The 16,635-nt window shown below is 39.0% G+C and overlaps 1 protein-coding gene across 1 annotated transcript; it reads right to left on the bottom strand.

Moving 5' to 3' along the window:
- Positions 1-56: 56 nt before the first annotated feature.
- On the bottom strand, positions 57-16,297 carry HSP90B1 (heat shock protein 90 beta family member 1). The gene is made up of 18 exons (XM_010990028.3): positions 16,084-16,297; positions 15,031-15,133; positions 14,280-14,421; positions 13,618-13,734; positions 12,258-12,589; positions 8,280-8,391; positions 7,949-8,068; positions 7,041-7,157; positions 5,370-5,507; positions 5,208-5,285; positions 5,018-5,083; positions 4,282-4,551; positions 3,754-3,999; positions 3,115-3,251; positions 1,459-1,537; positions 1,212-1,367; positions 832-954; positions 57-354 (listed from the first exon to the last, which is right to left on the bottom strand). The coding sequence occupies exons 1-18, from the start codon at positions 16,130-16,132 to the stop codon at positions 325-327; spliced, it is 2,415 nt and encodes an 804-aa protein (XP_010988330.1). The 5' UTR covers positions 16,133-16,297; the 3' UTR covers positions 57-324.
- Positions 16,298-16,635: the final 338 nt, after the last annotated feature.

Raw genomic sequence — 16,635 nt, 5'->3', positions numbered from 1 at the left:
GAAAAAAATTATCAGGTAGTTCTAAAATGAATAATGAAGATAGGCAAGACACTGAGTATTTGGGATCTTTTTTATTTTTATACACATGACAAGATTTTACACCAAGAATAGTCAGTTAAATAGTACAAATTTACATTCATGAGGAATGTTAAAAAAAATTCAACTAAAAAAACCCACGTCTTCCTGTGACCCACAATCCCAACGTTTTACAGTGCAGGGGAGAAGGGGGCTGGCAGGGAGCATCCAAAACAAGTCTCTCCCAAAAGAAATGACTTAAATTTCACATTCCTTCTCCACACGGGATCCAAATGGTGACAGTATAATTTACAGTTCATCTTTTTCAGCTGTAGATTTCTGTGAAAACAGAAAAATCAGAAGACATTAAAAACTAGCACAGTAAACCTTAGCTCACAGAAGGTTCATGTATGGAAAAAACAACTGAAATGGGCTCAGCCCGGTTCCATTACTTGAGCTGTAGGCTAGAACCTCACTTTGCTAATCTGCAAAATAACTTAGAACCCACCAAGACCAGTAGCGCCTGAACACAAACAATCAAAAACTTAAAATATCCTCTAACGTACTTATAGTTAGGGCAGAAGCACAAAGAACATGGAAGCACCATGAGCTAAGGAACATCTGTTTAAAAGCATCTCAAGAATGGATGGCTAAACTAGGAATAAAACACAATTTAAAGAAAAAAGTGATTTGCTCCAGCTTTTGAATTTGATATCATATGCCTATCTCTTGGCAGATTTCTGTAAATCTGACTTCAGTAACAGTCTTAAATTTGCAGGAACTAAAAATGCAAGTCCCATTGGTGGTTTGCTCTACCTCTGCTGTTTCTCGTTCTTCTTCATCCATTCCTGCATCCACTTCTTCCTCGTCATCTTGCTCTGTGTCTTCTGTGGTGTCCTCTGCTGTTTCTTCAGGTTCTTCTTCGGGTTCTTCTTCCACCTAAGGGCAACATTTACGAGCCCATTAACGCATCAGATGCTTTGGATCTATTTTCACTTTGCTCACTTAAATGTGTAAGATCGTATTTAACTTCACTCCTGTTTATCCAGAGCTGCAGAGTAAATCCTCTAATTAGAGTTAGCAGTCAAGCTAACAAAGGGAGACAGACCGAAAAAAAGGAAGTAAAAGGGAATTTCTCAATTTCTAGCATAGTGTGTGACACTGGGGATTCAAACATTCAATAAATTATTTCAAACCTTTGCATCAGGATCAATGTTTAAGCTGAGACGAAGCATTCTTTCTATTCTATCTCCATACGCTTTAGTGTCTGGTAAAAGGTATCCTGACCGCAGTGTTGCTGTTTCAAACAAAACTACAGCAAGATCCGAAACTGTTTTATCATCTTCATCTTCCTGAAATGGAAGATGTCACACTTGATTAATATTAAAGGGTCCAAAGTGTTCAAATTAAAAGACAAAGGAGTATGGCTGTGACAGTGCTCACCTTAACTCGTCGAAGCATGTCTCTGATCAGTGGATGTCTGGGGTTAATTTCAAATGTTTTCTTCTGGCTGGCATAATAACTGTTAAGAAGTAAAAATGAACATTAACAAATATACCAAATTTTAAGGTCCATACATTTCCCATATTGTTACTAACTTTCATAATTACAGAGAACAATTCTTCGAAAAATTAAGACATGATTATATATTGTTACATCAGGCTTTCGCTTTTAAAGGGAAATGTGCATGGTTAGATGAAAGAGGATAATAAAGAGAAATCTTTTATTTACTAATGAATCCCAGGGCCTTTGTTGAGTGGATGAACTGAGTTAATGTCTTGTTTATCCCTCTAAATGTGTTCACTATCTTAACTGCAGCTGTGTCTCCCATAGTTCTGCAACTTCTAGGCAGCCTCTGGGTGCTGCTCAAATCACACCTTCTTTGTGCTGCCTTAACCTATATGGTTCTGAGAAAAATTGCTTCTTTCCTCTGAGCTCAGTTCCCAATGCATTCTGAGTATACCTTCCTCATCTTTAGCATTCTACCGTCAGTTGTGACTGTTCTCCCTCCTACAGCTACATGCCAAGGACAGAGAGGAGGACCAGCTCTCCCTATTATCTTGATAGACCTGCTATACATGCAGGGCTTAGAGGATTATGACCATCCTGACTAGTCTGAATGTCACAAAGGACAGCAGCGACGTCTACTTTAGAGCACCAGTATACACACACAGTAGGTGCTCAGATGTTTAGAAGGTACCTTTCTATTAATAAATGACTGAAATATATGGACATTACTTAAATGGCCACTATAGTGTCACAGTGGGATATAAGCAGAAACCCGTTTTCCACCTGACATTATCATCTAGTCAGGGGACAAGACATGTAAGACAGCATTTCAGCATTTTATTTTATAAATATTACACACTGATGAGTCATGTTCATTATGAAGTATATTACAGATGTATTTTTAAATGGAGTTTTGGGATTGTGGTGATAGAAACTACAATTATGAGAAGAACTCTTAAGCTAGGCCTGGGGGAAAAAAAAGTATGATGATTAGGTAGCTGTACGGAGATATTCCAGGTAGAAGAGAATAAAAGCAACAAAGAAGTCATTTTCAAAGCCATTGCTGTTATATTAAAATATAAACTTGAAATATATATATATTTATTTTTTAAATAAAGGGTACTGAAGACCTAGTGTACCTCTAGTACTTAGCCCTCAAGTTCAAATACTTGTTAACTTGAGCATCCTTTACCCTTTACTTCATGGAGCATACAGGTTGGCGTTGGGAGAGGTAGTTAAAAAGTATTTAACTCATTTGAGAAATATAATTGTCATTACCTTCATCTGTAACCATTATCTAAAAATGTAAAAGAAGTCCAGATACCAAGGCAAGCATACAATCTAATACTTAAAGACAATATGTGTAACAGATTAAGAAAATTTCCATCTGTATATAAACTACTATAAAATAAATCCCAAGTCCAAGACCTTTTCTTTAGCAATCTAACGTAGGAGGAATCCCTTTGTAAACAGTAGTAGGCAGTGGTAGACACTTGAACCGCATCAGTTCTTTGTACAGAAGCTGGCATTATGTAAAGGAGGCTGGACAAGAGCTACCATGCTGGCAGGGACTTTCGCCAGGGTGCTTACTTTGTAGAGATGTCCTTGCCCGTTTGGTATGCTTGAGCTTTCATGATTCTCTCCATGTTGCCAGACCACCCGTACTGGCTGGCGACAAGAGCACAAGGAGACTCTGTCAGGCGCTGAGATACCACAGCCTTTTCAATCTTAGAATAAGAAAGCAAAAGTTAGGTATATATAAATATCAATAGTTAAGGCCAGTAAGTAATTGCACGTCAACTCCTTAAAGACTCCTCACTTAAGAGCATAAACAGGCAGATCATAAAAGTACCTCTCATTCAGATTTCTAGGAAACTGTCATTTAATAATCTGATTTTTTCAGTCAGAAAAAAATAAACATCAACTTTTAAAAACATAAAACTTGAATTTAACCTGTAAAAATTTAAACTATTACAAAAGCAATATTAAGTCAAAGAAAACTTTCAAAAATAATACCCACCTACAGAATAATCGCTACTATCCTTTTAATTCATTGTAGTTCGTAAACTTGAAGTTTGTCCTCCCAATAATTTAACCACAACATTAAGTGTTATTCTGTACAGCTTTTAATGGTTACAAAAGTAACCAGTTGTAAAGCTTAATTTGCTGACAAACAATTTTTTAAAATGTAGCTGCTAAAATGTTCACTACTTCTAATTTCTGGAGTACCTTGTCCTTGAGGGCTTTATCTTTCATCCAACTGAGCAGAGGCTCAAATTCTTTCTCAATTGCTTCACGACTCTCCTTACTTTTCTCACTTTCATCAAACTTCACTCCTTCCTTGGCAACATTCTGGAACCTCTTCCCATCAAACTCAGGAAGAGCCTGAATGCAGTATTCGTCCACAGGTTCTGTGAGATAGATCACTTCATAGCCCTTTTTCAGAAGTCGCTCAACAAATGGAGAAGATTCAGCCTATAAAATTAAGAGAAGTACAAAAATTTCCAAGCCGGCCTTGGTATACCTGTTCTTCCTAGTAGGGGTGTGGGTGTGGGGGTGTGTGTGTACACTAGCAACCCCATCTTACAAGTGGAGAATTAAGAGGTGCAGAGAATACAAATGACTTTTTTCCTGCCAGTGACTGACTAGGCCTCAACTACTTCAGCTTATAATTACAATTAAGTTTTCCTTTTTTTCCCTCAAGAGCTGGCTATAAATCCCCAGCTGCATACCAGAACTAGGTCAAGTTCACCTCACCTCTTTTCTGCTGGACCCAGCCATGAAGTAGATTTTGTCCTGCTTCTCCTTCATTCTTTCCACGTATTGGTCTAGACTAGTAATATCACTTGGATGATGAGAAGACTGGAATCTGAGAAGTTTAGCAAGACGTGTCCGATTTGAGTGGTCTTCAATCACACCAAGCTTGATGTTTGTACCAAATTCTTTCCAAAAAGTATCATTGTATTTCTCATCAGCAATCTTCTTGATCATGTCTAGAGTTTTACGGACAAGCTTCTTTCTAATCACCTAACAAAATTAAAGAATAACTGATTAGAGAACTTTATCTCAAACTTTTGAGAACCTACAATATGTAAGGTAGCAGGGGAGCAGTAGTGAAAGATACAACAACGTTGGCATTTACTAAGGGGTAGGAACAGTGAGCATTCCTGTATGAGACTGAGCAGAAACTTAAGTTGTCAGTGGAAACAGTCACAAGATTGCTTTAATGTTTATCTTCTAACTTTAGACCAGGTAGTGGGTATATGGGTTTTCACCACACAAATTCTTTCAACTTTTCTGTATGTTCAAAAATTTTTATTATAAAATGTTGTAAAAAGAATCAGATTCTAAGGATTTGATCATTCCAGAGTAAAATTAAGTTCTTCATTAGAAGAGCCAAGGACTAGTCTCAAAACCTGGTGACTCCACTAATGCAGCCTGTCCTCTGAAGCCCAATCAAAAAGCAAAGTGGCCAGTCTCTTCCCAGACTCACCTTAAGCAGTTTATGTTGCTGAAGAGTCTCACGGGAAACATTCAAGGGGAGATCATCTGAGTCCACCTTCAGATGGCAAAAGACAGTTCAGTGAGCAATAGAAACTAGGGAAAAACAAAACTAACCAATCAAATAAATCAAAAGATCCCTTCCAGACCCCCCCCCCAACCAATAATCTCCAGATACTTACAACACCCTTGACAAAATTAAGGTACTTGGGCATCATATCATGGAAGTCGTCTGTGATGAACACTCGGCGCACATATAGCTAGGAGACCAAAAAAGAAAAGGTTACTTTCTAGAAATTTTACTTTCAAATTTTAAACTCAATTTATATTATTTAAAAACTCACCTTAATGTAATCGCTCTTCTTGGATCCATATTCATCAAACAGACCACGTGGAGCTGATGTAGGTACGAATAAAATTGATTTGAAGGTAACTTCTCCTTCAGCAGTAAAGTGGATATATGCCATGGGGTCATCACTTTCCTAGAAAGTTGTTATCTTAGTCATTAACAAGACACAGGAGGAAGGCAATGCAAAGGCTAAGCAATTTATCCCTTGGTACACATTCAGTTTAACATTTAACTAACAAAAAAGCTGCCTTACCAAAAAGGGGGAGTGGGGTAGAATGACTGGTTGCACTTCTGACTGTTCTAACTGACTGACCATGGTTGTTTTGATGATGACTGTCAATAATATTATTCTACTTCCTAAACTTGAGGAAGAATGGATGATTCTAGGTTCCACACATGTGAGAGAGCAAGACAGAAAAACCACCATCCTGTCCAAATGACAAAATAATATACAACACCCCCCGAGTGTATTGTTCAACCGAAAAAGTACTCAGGAACAGACTTCTTCCATGAAATTTGGACTGCAGCAGCTGATAAAAAGAGGTATGTTAAGTAAACAGCTACAAAGCATAAGAACAGAAATTTCTGCAATAGCCATTACTGTATCCACATGTGGCTCCTGAGCACGTGAGATGTAGCTAGTCCACCTGAAATGTGCTTGTGAATGTAAAATACACACCAGACTCTGAAGACACAGTACAAAAACAAACACCCAACCAAATAATAAAAACAAAAAGAAAACAACTCTATTAATTTTTTATACTGGTTACATGTGGAAACAATACTATTGGGTATGCTGGGTTAAATAAAACATTATTAAAAGCTAACCTTCACCTGTTTGAACTTTAAAAAAAAAAGTGGCTTCAAAAAGACTTAAAATTATACATTGTTCTCACTATATTTCTAATATAGCTGCCCTAGATGAAAGTACCTTTTATATACATTAGGACTTCAGAGTTCATATGTATAAAAGTAGAGACAGAACTAAGGGAAAGTTTTTAGAGGTAAAGCTTAAAAGATGGCTGGATGTTCATGTAAGGAAAATAAAAGTGGTTAAGTAACAAATCAACATATGGAATAAAGAGTAAAGAACATACAATCAAAGAATATTAAGTTTCATTTAGCCATGCTATGTCCATTAAACTGTTCTACTTTGTACAAAATGCTGTTTGGGAAAATATTAACTTCAAACAATTTAGTCAATGCTAGTTTTGGATCCTAAGAGTTACAAGAGAGCAGTAAAAGAAGGAAAAAAAACCAGGCAAGGAAACAGATTAAGTAATTATTCCTAAGCATATGACCTCAAAATAGACGTTTGATGTTGTAAACAAGCTCTTTAAGTTTATGTTAAAAGCCACTCAATAACCTGGCTATTATAATAAAGAATAATCATCATTCATAATAATAACTTTATGTCCTACAGGTCCTGTAGTGGAAATCAAGCATCTACCTATGTAGGTAATTCTTAATCTTTTTTTGTAGCACAGACCCCTATGCGATCTGGTGAAGCCTACAGATTCCTTCTCAGAACAAAATTTTTTTATCCATACTATAAAATATACAGGGTTAAAAAGAAAACCAGTTGTGTTGAAATAGTTATAAAACTTTTTAAACATATTTGACTTAATAATGTTTCATGGTCATATTATTCTAAAGTAATATTTACCTTTGAAAATGATTTGTAGAAAGCTTTGTATTCATCATCTTCTACTTCTTTTGATGGTCTCTGCCATATTGGTTTGATATCATTCATAAGTTCCCAGTCCCAGACAGTTTTTTCAACCTGAAGTTACAGTATTTATTTAGTCTTTCCTAGCAGTTATACTGGTGGTATCAATACTTATACTAGTGGTAACCATAGCTTTAGAATATTTCAAAATAAATTAATATATGAAGTGCCAAACGGAACTTCTATTATAGTATGATTCCTGCCAATTGGATCAAAAATTTTCAAAATAGTATCTCTCGCAACACTTAAGACTGATATTTAATACAATAAAGGCAAATGGTCATCATTATAATGGATAAAAATCCAATTAAGGTTTTTTCAAGTTATTTTTTAACTAGCTAAAATGTTATTTCTTGAAAATACCTGCTGACGTTAGAAGGATACACATATTATATATTCCTATTTCATGACTTACAGAAATCCAACATCTTATAATAAATAATCCTCAAAACCCACCACCATTCCTTCTATCTTCTCTGCTACCTGAGCAGGCCAGAGAACTAATTTTATATTAATACTTATATGACAAAAGAAAATGCAAAAAAGCTTTTTAAGATTTTAAAATTCAAAACATATCATAAGCTACCAGTCCTGGGTAATATATAGAAGTCAGAAAACTGTTCATAAAAACGACCTGCATTTGCTACTTAAAACTTTAGAGAGAAAACACACACACACACGCACAGAGTCCTTCGTTTTAAAAAGTTGGGCCTACGGACTCACTACTTAAAAAAAGACCGCTATGGACTGAAGCTTACCTCGAAAACTCGATGCATACTTGGGTTTTCTGTTTTCTCTAACAAATCCTAAATAATATTTTAAGTAGGAAAATGAACCAGACTTACTTTTTTAGTTTTCGGTTTCTTTTCTTCTTCTTCTTCTTCTACTGCAGCTTCATCATCTGATTCTTCTTTTTCTTCCTTTGCTGCTTCTTCTTCTTCCATGGGTTCCTCAACAGTTTCAGTCTATTAAAGTAGAATTATGGTTAAATTCATTTAATAATGCTGATTTCATCTACAGAATATGAAACAAAATTACAGCTCAAAAAGTTGGTCCTCAGTAAGAAAACCCTGAGAGTATCCTGTACTGAAAGAACCACATTTAACCTTGATTCTTTGAGTGTTAAGTACTTAAGTATATGCCAAAGTAATATTTATTTTATTCATATAGTTTTACCTTGCTGCTCCATACATAAATAGGAAAGTTTATGAACTGTGAATATTTTTTCACGAGATTTTTAATTGTATCCAATTCAAGGTAATCAGATGCTTCTTCTTTTAAAACAAGGCTGTAAGGAAAATAAGACGTTTAGAGAGACATGGTTTAAAAGATCTGATTGTAAATTTGTCTAAATACCTACATGACACTAATAGCAGTTCTGTATATAACCCACAATGTCCCCATTTTTCATATGAAGAACTCATTACCAGTAAAGGTTTGTGAGCTAAATATACCAAATATGAGTATGGTGAAAGGAAGAATCTTCCTTGCACTTCAAGGGGAAAGTAACTTTAGTTCCAAGTAGAAAATGAAAATGTTCCCAACAATCTGAATGTGTTGGGTTTTTTTTTTTTTCATTTGAAGAATTGAAATCTTAAGATAGTTCAAGGTGGGAAATCACTAAAATATTGTGGAGAAAAGTGGAATCATATGTACTCTGATACCTACTCTAGAAATCAAATGATTATTGTAGACAGCTAACCCCTAAAAAAAAGTACCTTAAAAATAGATAGAAAATTAATCTGAACTATTGTTTATATCCACATTATCCAAAACAGCAGTCACTAGTCACTTGTGACTTCAGATAAAAGTCAAAGTCAGTTCTTTGGTTGCACTGTCACATTCCAAGTCGACAGTCACATGTGGCTAGTGGCTGCCAGACTGGACAGAGCAGCAGTAGGACATTTCTACCAGAGTGAGTTCTCCTGGACAGCACTGGCTTAGATAACTACAATACCAAAATCACAACATAGCCCATATCTTGATGTTTTTGCTCCCAGTAAATATGGGGAATGTTGTATCCATGGTTCCCTCCCTGCCTCAAAAAGCTTATAGTTCAACAGCACTTGCCAACGAGTAGATAGTACATGATGACACAGCCTACTGAGGTGACTAAATCGCTGGTCTTGGTGCATACATATTAGTGGTCCAGGGTTGGTGGATTTGGTGGAGAGTTGTATCAGTTTTGGATGCAAATTGAAGCTGATGGTTAGACATCTTAGAGGTGTTTAAGAGGCAATTAGACACATGAGCACAGAGCCCAGCAGAGATCTAGACCAGGGGTTGGCAAACTCTGGCTAGCACCCATAAGAAATTTTATTGGGATACAACCTCATCATATATTGTTTACAGCTGCTTTCAAGGTAGATTAGGAGTTGTGACATCTGACAGATCTACAAGCTTAAACCATTTACTAGCTGGCCCTTTAAGAAAAAGTGTGCTGACTCCTGGTCTAGACTAAGAATATAGATTAGAGAACCCTGAGGAGGAGCTGGAACCTGAATCCATGACCATGGTTAAGACTGTACAAGGAACACATGATAAAGAGAAAGGGCTGAAACTCAACTTCTGAAGAAAGAAAACATCAATATTTAAGAAATAGGCAAAGAAAATTAAAAAAAGATATGCAGGGTCACAGAAGCTAGGTACTGAGTGGATTGTTTTAAGGAGTGAGCAGTAGAAAGCAAACTGTAGAAAACACAAAAGGAAAACTATGAAAAAAGGAGAATCTATTGCTGGGAGCAATGCCAATTAAAATAAATCTGAATCCACTGGATTTAGCAACTAGGATTACTGGTAACTTATTTCATGGAAAGGTGGTAGATAAAGTCAAAATACAGTGGGCTAAGGTGTGAACAGAAGGTGAAGTAACAGCAAAGGCAAGTGTGCTTTTTTGAGAGGCTCAACTGTAGAGGGGAGAGAAAATGAGTGTGTGCCTGACAGCTTAGAAGCAGGCATGGCATACCTGCCTCTCCTCCCAGACTGACTCCAACACATTACACTTCGATGGGAAAGAGGAAGGTACTCGGGAAAGGCTGACTTTAAAAGATGCGGTAGGAATTAATTTATGCTTAGTCTCTGAGGAGACAGCATGAAAGACAACAGATGAGAAACAGAGACTAGCTGTAGAGAGAATTGTGAACACTCCCTCATGGTATTAGGAGGAACAGAAGCAATTTTATCACATAGCACTTACAGGATGCTAATTTCATCATCTCACTTAATCCTCACAAAAATCTCTCAGATGGGTACAGTGGTGGCTAATTTAGGAGTACAAATAGAAGAAGCAGGTAGGAAACTAAATTGCCTGATGGCTTCTACTTTATTGGACAAATATAAGATGAAGTCTTATGTATGTAGGGCAAGATCTGGACCGTGTCATTTCCTTGCCTTCCCGCTGCTTTTCCCTTTAGCCACTCCAGACTTGCAGTTTCTCAAATGGGCCTCTTGCCTCTGGAACTTCCAACATGCCATGCTGGCTGCCTAGAATATCTGAACCTAACTTATCACCATTTCAGAAAGACCTAACAAGGGAAGTGGCCCCTAGCTTTCTTTCTGGCATTTGCCACTCTGCAATTATTTCATGTTTTTCTTCCTTAGTAGAATGAGCCATGTGAAAGCAGGGACAGCACCTGTCTTATTCTCCACTGCCTAAACCCTAGCAGGTAAGAGGCACGCAAATGACTATCTGGTGAGTGAATGGTGGCCAAAAAGGGGTTGGAGAAAAAATGCAATTTTGCCCAAAGAAAGGAGAACCTGTTGTACGGTTTCATTGAGGGATCCACGCTACTGCATTAAACCATCCTGATGACCCTTACTCATTCACACAAACATCTGCCAGTCAAGCGTTAGGCTACAGGAATGGAGTAGTCAACAAAGTGTCTGCTCTCATGGAGCTTACATCTAGATACCTCACCTGTCTCTTAGCAACCTAAGACATCAGCACCTCCTGGGACATTGTTTTCTCTTTTTAGTTAAGGTGTGATTTACCTGTATTCTTCTACCACCTAACACAGAGGGCACTAGGGTATAACTATTACCGATGCCTGCTAAAGAGGTCAGGAGATGTGAATGTTAACAACAAAGGTAGAGAAAGGTAAATTTGGAACAGTAAATTAGTGAAAGTACTAAAATGCAGTTATCTAATTAGTTTTCATTAAAGGAACATCTGTGACAATGTAGGCAAGAAATGTCTTCTGAGATGAAAATTGGTCAAAATGATATATATGCTTGTTTTCTACTTGAATATTTAAAAATCCTTAATGTTGAGAAAATTTTAAACAAAATTAAGAAAAATATTGAGGCTGTAGGCACATTTTCACTTGGCAGAACTGGGAAACTGACTTCTAAATTAGAATTTCCTCATCTCTAAGATGGGGGGGGGGGTGGCCGTGGAGAGGCAGAAAGCCGCCCTGTCGCCCTGTCCACTTCACACTTCACGGTGCTATAAGCACCAGGAGATACTGGGCCGAAGATCCACCTATCTACACCAACAAGTTACTGGCTTAAAACAAATTCCATTTCAAATTCAGTAACTTATAACTATCCTTCAATAAGACATTTTCTTCCAAAGAACTTTCATAACTTTGAGTCCTTTTATCTGTACCTGATCTCTCCAAGCTGCCCCCAACTCTGGTTACTATCTTGATTCTATTCAACAGTTACCCAGTCTCTTCTTATCCAGTCCTGCCATGCTCCACACCACCTTCAGAAAATCTTAGAAAAGTTAATTAAAAATTCTGGCAGTAACTGCCACCATCTGAAAGGAATTCCTTTCACCCTGTAAACATGCTGTGCCTCCATGCCTTTATCCATGATACTTCACAGACTGACACTACGTTTCTAAGTCTTGCTTACCTGGAAAACCTGGACCAAGCAACCTCTGTGTGAGGCCTTCAATTTGCCCTCTCCCTGGAAGAGCCAACCCTTCCTACTTTACGCCCTCCCTGGATAGCAGTCATCATAATTCTGGGTCTGGTCCTCTGAATATTTCTTCAGGTAATGAGAACTGTTCAATTTCCTCATTTTACAGGCAAAGAAATTAAGGCCCAGGATAAGCAGTTCGCTCAGAATCAGAACTGGAGAGTCAAGATTCTCACTACAACTATTAATTTTCATTAGGAATCATTCTGATTAGGAATAAGTAATACTCACGTAATTGTCGTTCCCCGTCCTAGAGTGTTTCCTCTGGGGTCAGCAATTACAGAAAATTCATTGGAGTCGGACTCCCAGATGTGCTGGGTGTCGTTGTTGTGTTTCGATGTGACAATAACCTTATCTGCTACAAGGAAGGCAGAATAGAAACCGACACCAAACTGGCCGATCAATTCCGAAGTTGACTGGCCATCTTCTTGTGCCTCAGTCATTTTGTTTAAAAACTCGCTTGTCCCAGATTTGGCTATGGTACCAAGGTTCTTAACCAACTCTTCCCGGGTCATTCCTACACCAGTGTCTGTGACATGGAGCAGGTTCTTCTCCTTGTCACACTAAAACCAAGATAAGAACAAGATAGTTATGCTTAATACTCACGGTATGTAAAGTAAATACGAAAAAATAAATACTGGTTGAGAAACTACTAAGCTTTGGGTCACATCAATTCCAATACAGAAAACAAAACTGAGTTATTTTCCTCCATACAGTATGTTATGGCCTTTTCAGAAAGTGCACATCTAAAGTACAAGCATCTTTCTTTATAGAGAATAATTTTTAAGTTCAGTGTATTTGATCAAGTATCAACATAAAGAGGACAGATACTGGTCTAAAAGTTGAAGAGCAGAGACAGACCGAAACAAAACAAGTTATTTACAAAAAAAAATTAAAGAAAAATAAAATTTTATGTTTTGCCTGTATCTTTGATTGAAAATAAAAGGGTTCAAAACTTGAATGACTTCTGTCTTTGGAATCTGTGATCAATGTTCATTCACTAAATACTCCCCGCCCTCTGCCTTCCAGAAATACAGAAGGCACATACTTCCTCCACTTACGGTTGGATAAGGCCATGTCACTAGTTGCAAGAAGGAGTCAGGAGTGTGGCTTTCAGGCTGGAGCCTTTAATTGATGTGAGACCCTCCAAGCTTTCTCTGCACCATGGCAACCAGCTACACTCCAGATGGCGGCTGCTCAATCAGCCTGTGTCCTAGAGTGAGGATGATGCAAACCAAAGGCCACAGGCAGCCTGTGATTAATGATTTAAGCCAGGGGTTGGCAAACTTTTTATGGAAAAGGGCCAGAGAGTATTTTAGGCTTTACAGGCCATACGGTCTCTCTCAAAATCTGTCACAGATAATACACAAACAGGCATGGCTATGTTCCAATAAAACTTTATTTATAAAATCAGGCAGCAGGTTGGATTTGACCCCAGGCCAAATTTGACCCCTCTGCTGACCACTGATTTAAGTCCCTAACACTTGGGAATTAATTGTTACTGCCTCATAACCTAGCCTATCTTGACTGATATGGATTCTCTATTTCTAAGGATTATTTCTACTTTAAAAGAAAATTGTTCTAAGCTTACCTTAATTTTGACTGTTAATTCCTCATTTCCAGCAAGAGCATTTTCATCAGTCAGTGATATCAGCCTTATCTTATCTAAAGCGTCAGAAGCATTTGAAATCAGTTCTCTCAGGAAAATCTAAATGGAAGCCAGATTTAACACACACTTAGATTAACCTCAAGATATATGAGACATAAAATTTAATGTCTAACTTACTTTATTTATCCTCTGTACTCTGAAAAAGCACTCTTTAAGAACTAGACTTCTTATGGTACAGAGGTGGCTTTACTCTCTTGGTAAAAGGAGGTACAGCTCTTTACACAAAGCAACTATAAGGGACACCTGCACTGGTAAGAGCAGTAATGTTCTATTTTCCTCCTAGTGATGTATATGTTTGCAATATGTGAGCCTTAGTTTGTGACTGCCTTTGAGACTCACAACTATTTGCAGGCCATTAACATAATTAGAGGGTAAAGGGAAAAAGAAAATAGGGGAAATATCATCCTCCACCCCCACCAAAGCACACACAAATAGGTATCTAGTAGCCATTCTTGCACATAATGAGTTTTTAAACTTCACCAACTACTTGCCTGGAATTACTGTCTAAGCACATTTACTATGAAAGTAAACAAGTATGCTAGCATACAGAAGCAAAATAACAGTATGATAATCATGTTGCTTACCTCTTTGTTTTTATACAATGAATTGATGATAAGTTTCATCATTCTGTTAACTTCAGCTTGGAAGGCAAACTTTTCTGATTTCTCTCTAAGTTCTCTTATTTGGGATGCATTTAATCCATCCAACTGAATAGCTTCTTCCTCTCTAAGGAAATAAATTTGATAAACTAATATGCATTGCTTAGTTCCCTCCAAAAATACAAATCTGTGATGAGACCACCGTGGTTTCTTAAGGGTTAATGGGTAAAATGGAAACCTTAATAAAATATTACTACTCTACCATCTCATTATTATTTTACCACAGTAGTAGGTTACCTTTAACACCAAGCTGGAAATACTCTGTGCTTAAAATTGTCAGAAAAATGAACCCAATCTCCCCCTACTAAAAAACCAAAGTCACCCTTCTGTTCCCTCACATGGGGCTGTCCCTCTGCCTGGTAAACTCTGGCTTCCACAAGTCTCCAAAATTTAATGTCCTAAGAGGCCGAATGAAAACACTGCTCAACTGACAAAAATCTAGTTATAAAAACAGTTTTCAAAAGAATTCATTCCATTTTGACCAGCCATTCTTACAAGCAAATTAGGAGATCTATGTGTGCACACACTTGTTACACCTAATGTCTTCTCCGTTTTTTACATATTTCAATTTGGAGGCTTAAACATCATCTGCACCTCTGAAGAAGAGATACAAAAGAAGCTACAGTATTCCAGGGTTCCCAAGGGCTTATGTGTGTAGTTTCAGAAGAACACAAACCTCTGTACTACTTCATCATCTGTCCTGGAGCCTTCTCTACTTTTACCCAAATCTTCTTCCACTGTACCATCCACATCGACTTCATCCTCAGCTCGGACTGACCCTGAAGGAAGGTTTAACGTCAGAAAACTCTTAAACATCGTTGCTTCATGTACTTCTCAGAAGAAACATGATCAAAGAGGTCAAGGGTAGGGGTTGCAAAATTCAGTCGGTAAATATGAGAGGTGGGGAAAGAAGAAAGCACCCACTGGTTTAAATATCCATGTAAACCCATGTCAGCATATTTCTTATCTAAGTTCAGATACTTAAGTCCCCCAATAGATTCTGAAATACCGAGGCAGCCATCACTTCTAAGGGGATGGCGCTGGGATCCTTCAAAAACTGTTCAGATTTGATAACCAGGCCCCTTTTATATTCACACGTGCTGCGCGCAGGCCTCCAAACTGACCATGCCAAAACTGAGGCCTTCAATATCACAGGTCAGAATACAAATAGGATTCGTGCAACCTCTAGAGAGAGGAACTGAAATTGGGCCCAGGGGCCTGAGAAAGGGAAGAGACGTTAAGAGATTTGAAGACGTTAAGAAGCTCGAGTAAAAAGTGAGTCGAACACGCTGACACCCCTGGCCCTCTGCCCCAGGGCCCCATGCTGCACAGCCCGGCACCTAAGAAAGGAAACTCGCGTTGGCTAGGAATCGGAAGCCTGGGGGCGGGGGTCCCCAAACTGAGATGGCCAAAGGTTGCCGCATCTGACAAAAGTTTTCCGGAAGCGGTATCTCAATGCGGGGGCCGCGAGACCGAGGAGGAGGTTGAGACCTGTAGGAGCGGATACTAGGAGATATGTAAGGGATTTAAACGACTCCGTTCTCCTTTCCTCTTTTCAGAGGAACGATAGAGTAATCGAAATCCCCTGAACCTCTTTCGAGGAAAATCGATGATCACCCTGTCGTCCCAGCGCAGGCCGTTACTCTCTCCCAGGCTCAACGTCCCCAGAACCTTCGAGAAGAGGCCGCGTTTGAGGAGGGAGGGTGTCCGCTCCTCTAGGATCACTCACCGAAGGTCAGCAAAACGCAGCAGAGGCCCAGCACCCACAGGGCCTTCATGTCGCGCGGCGGTGAGAGTCTCAAGTCCCTTCTGTTCGCAGAAGCCGCCTCCACCCTCCCACCACTGAGCTCGGATCCTCACACCTCAAGCCGTGCGATCCGCCCACTACCCGCAAGCAGGTCCGGCGGCTTTTCACCCCCACTTCTCGCGGGCGGGGGACGGGAAACACGAACCCACCAATCGTGCCGCACCACGCACCTCCTGCACCCAATGGGGACTCGCTGGGGGGACCGCAGCCCACCAATCAGAGCTGTCCAGGTCCGGTGCCCAATGCCCGAAGCGTGGCTCCTTCCAATTGGCCAGTCCTAGCCCGTTTTCTCCAATCAAATGGTTCCGCGGTCCCCTCTCACGCAGGACCGCCCCTTTGCCTGGGATGCTGTCGCCTCTAAGGGAAACCTTCCAATGAACGTCGGCGCAGAACTTATCCCTCCTTGTGGAGAGGTCGCGTGGAACCACTTCCGGATCTTAGAACGCATTTATTGCGTCACAAGGGCAAGCGGTA

This window comes from Camelus dromedarius, chromosome 11 (assembly GCF_036321535.1).
Source record: "Camelus dromedarius isolate mCamDro1 chromosome 11, mCamDro1.pat, whole genome shotgun sequence".
NCBI lineage: Eukaryota > Metazoa > Chordata > Mammalia > Artiodactyla > Camelidae > Camelus > Camelus dromedarius.
This window is presented reverse-complemented; position numbering and strand designations above follow the sequence as displayed.

Excerpts from the sequence above, each read along its gene's own strand:
- HSP90B1 (XM_010990028.3), bottom strand. The coding sequence starts at position 16,132 with ATGAAGGCCCTGTGGGTGCTGGGCCTCTGCTGCGTTTTGCTGACCTTC. Across the intron at positions 7,158-7,948 it reads AGAAACCGAAAACTAAAAAA|GTTGAAAAAACTGTCTGGGA; the intron begins GTAAGTCTGGTT and ends CTGTAACTTCAG. Across the intron at positions 1,368-1,458 it reads ACATGCTTCGACGAGTTAAG|GAAGATGAAGATGATAAAAC; the intron begins GTGAGCACTGTC and ends CTTCCATTTCAG.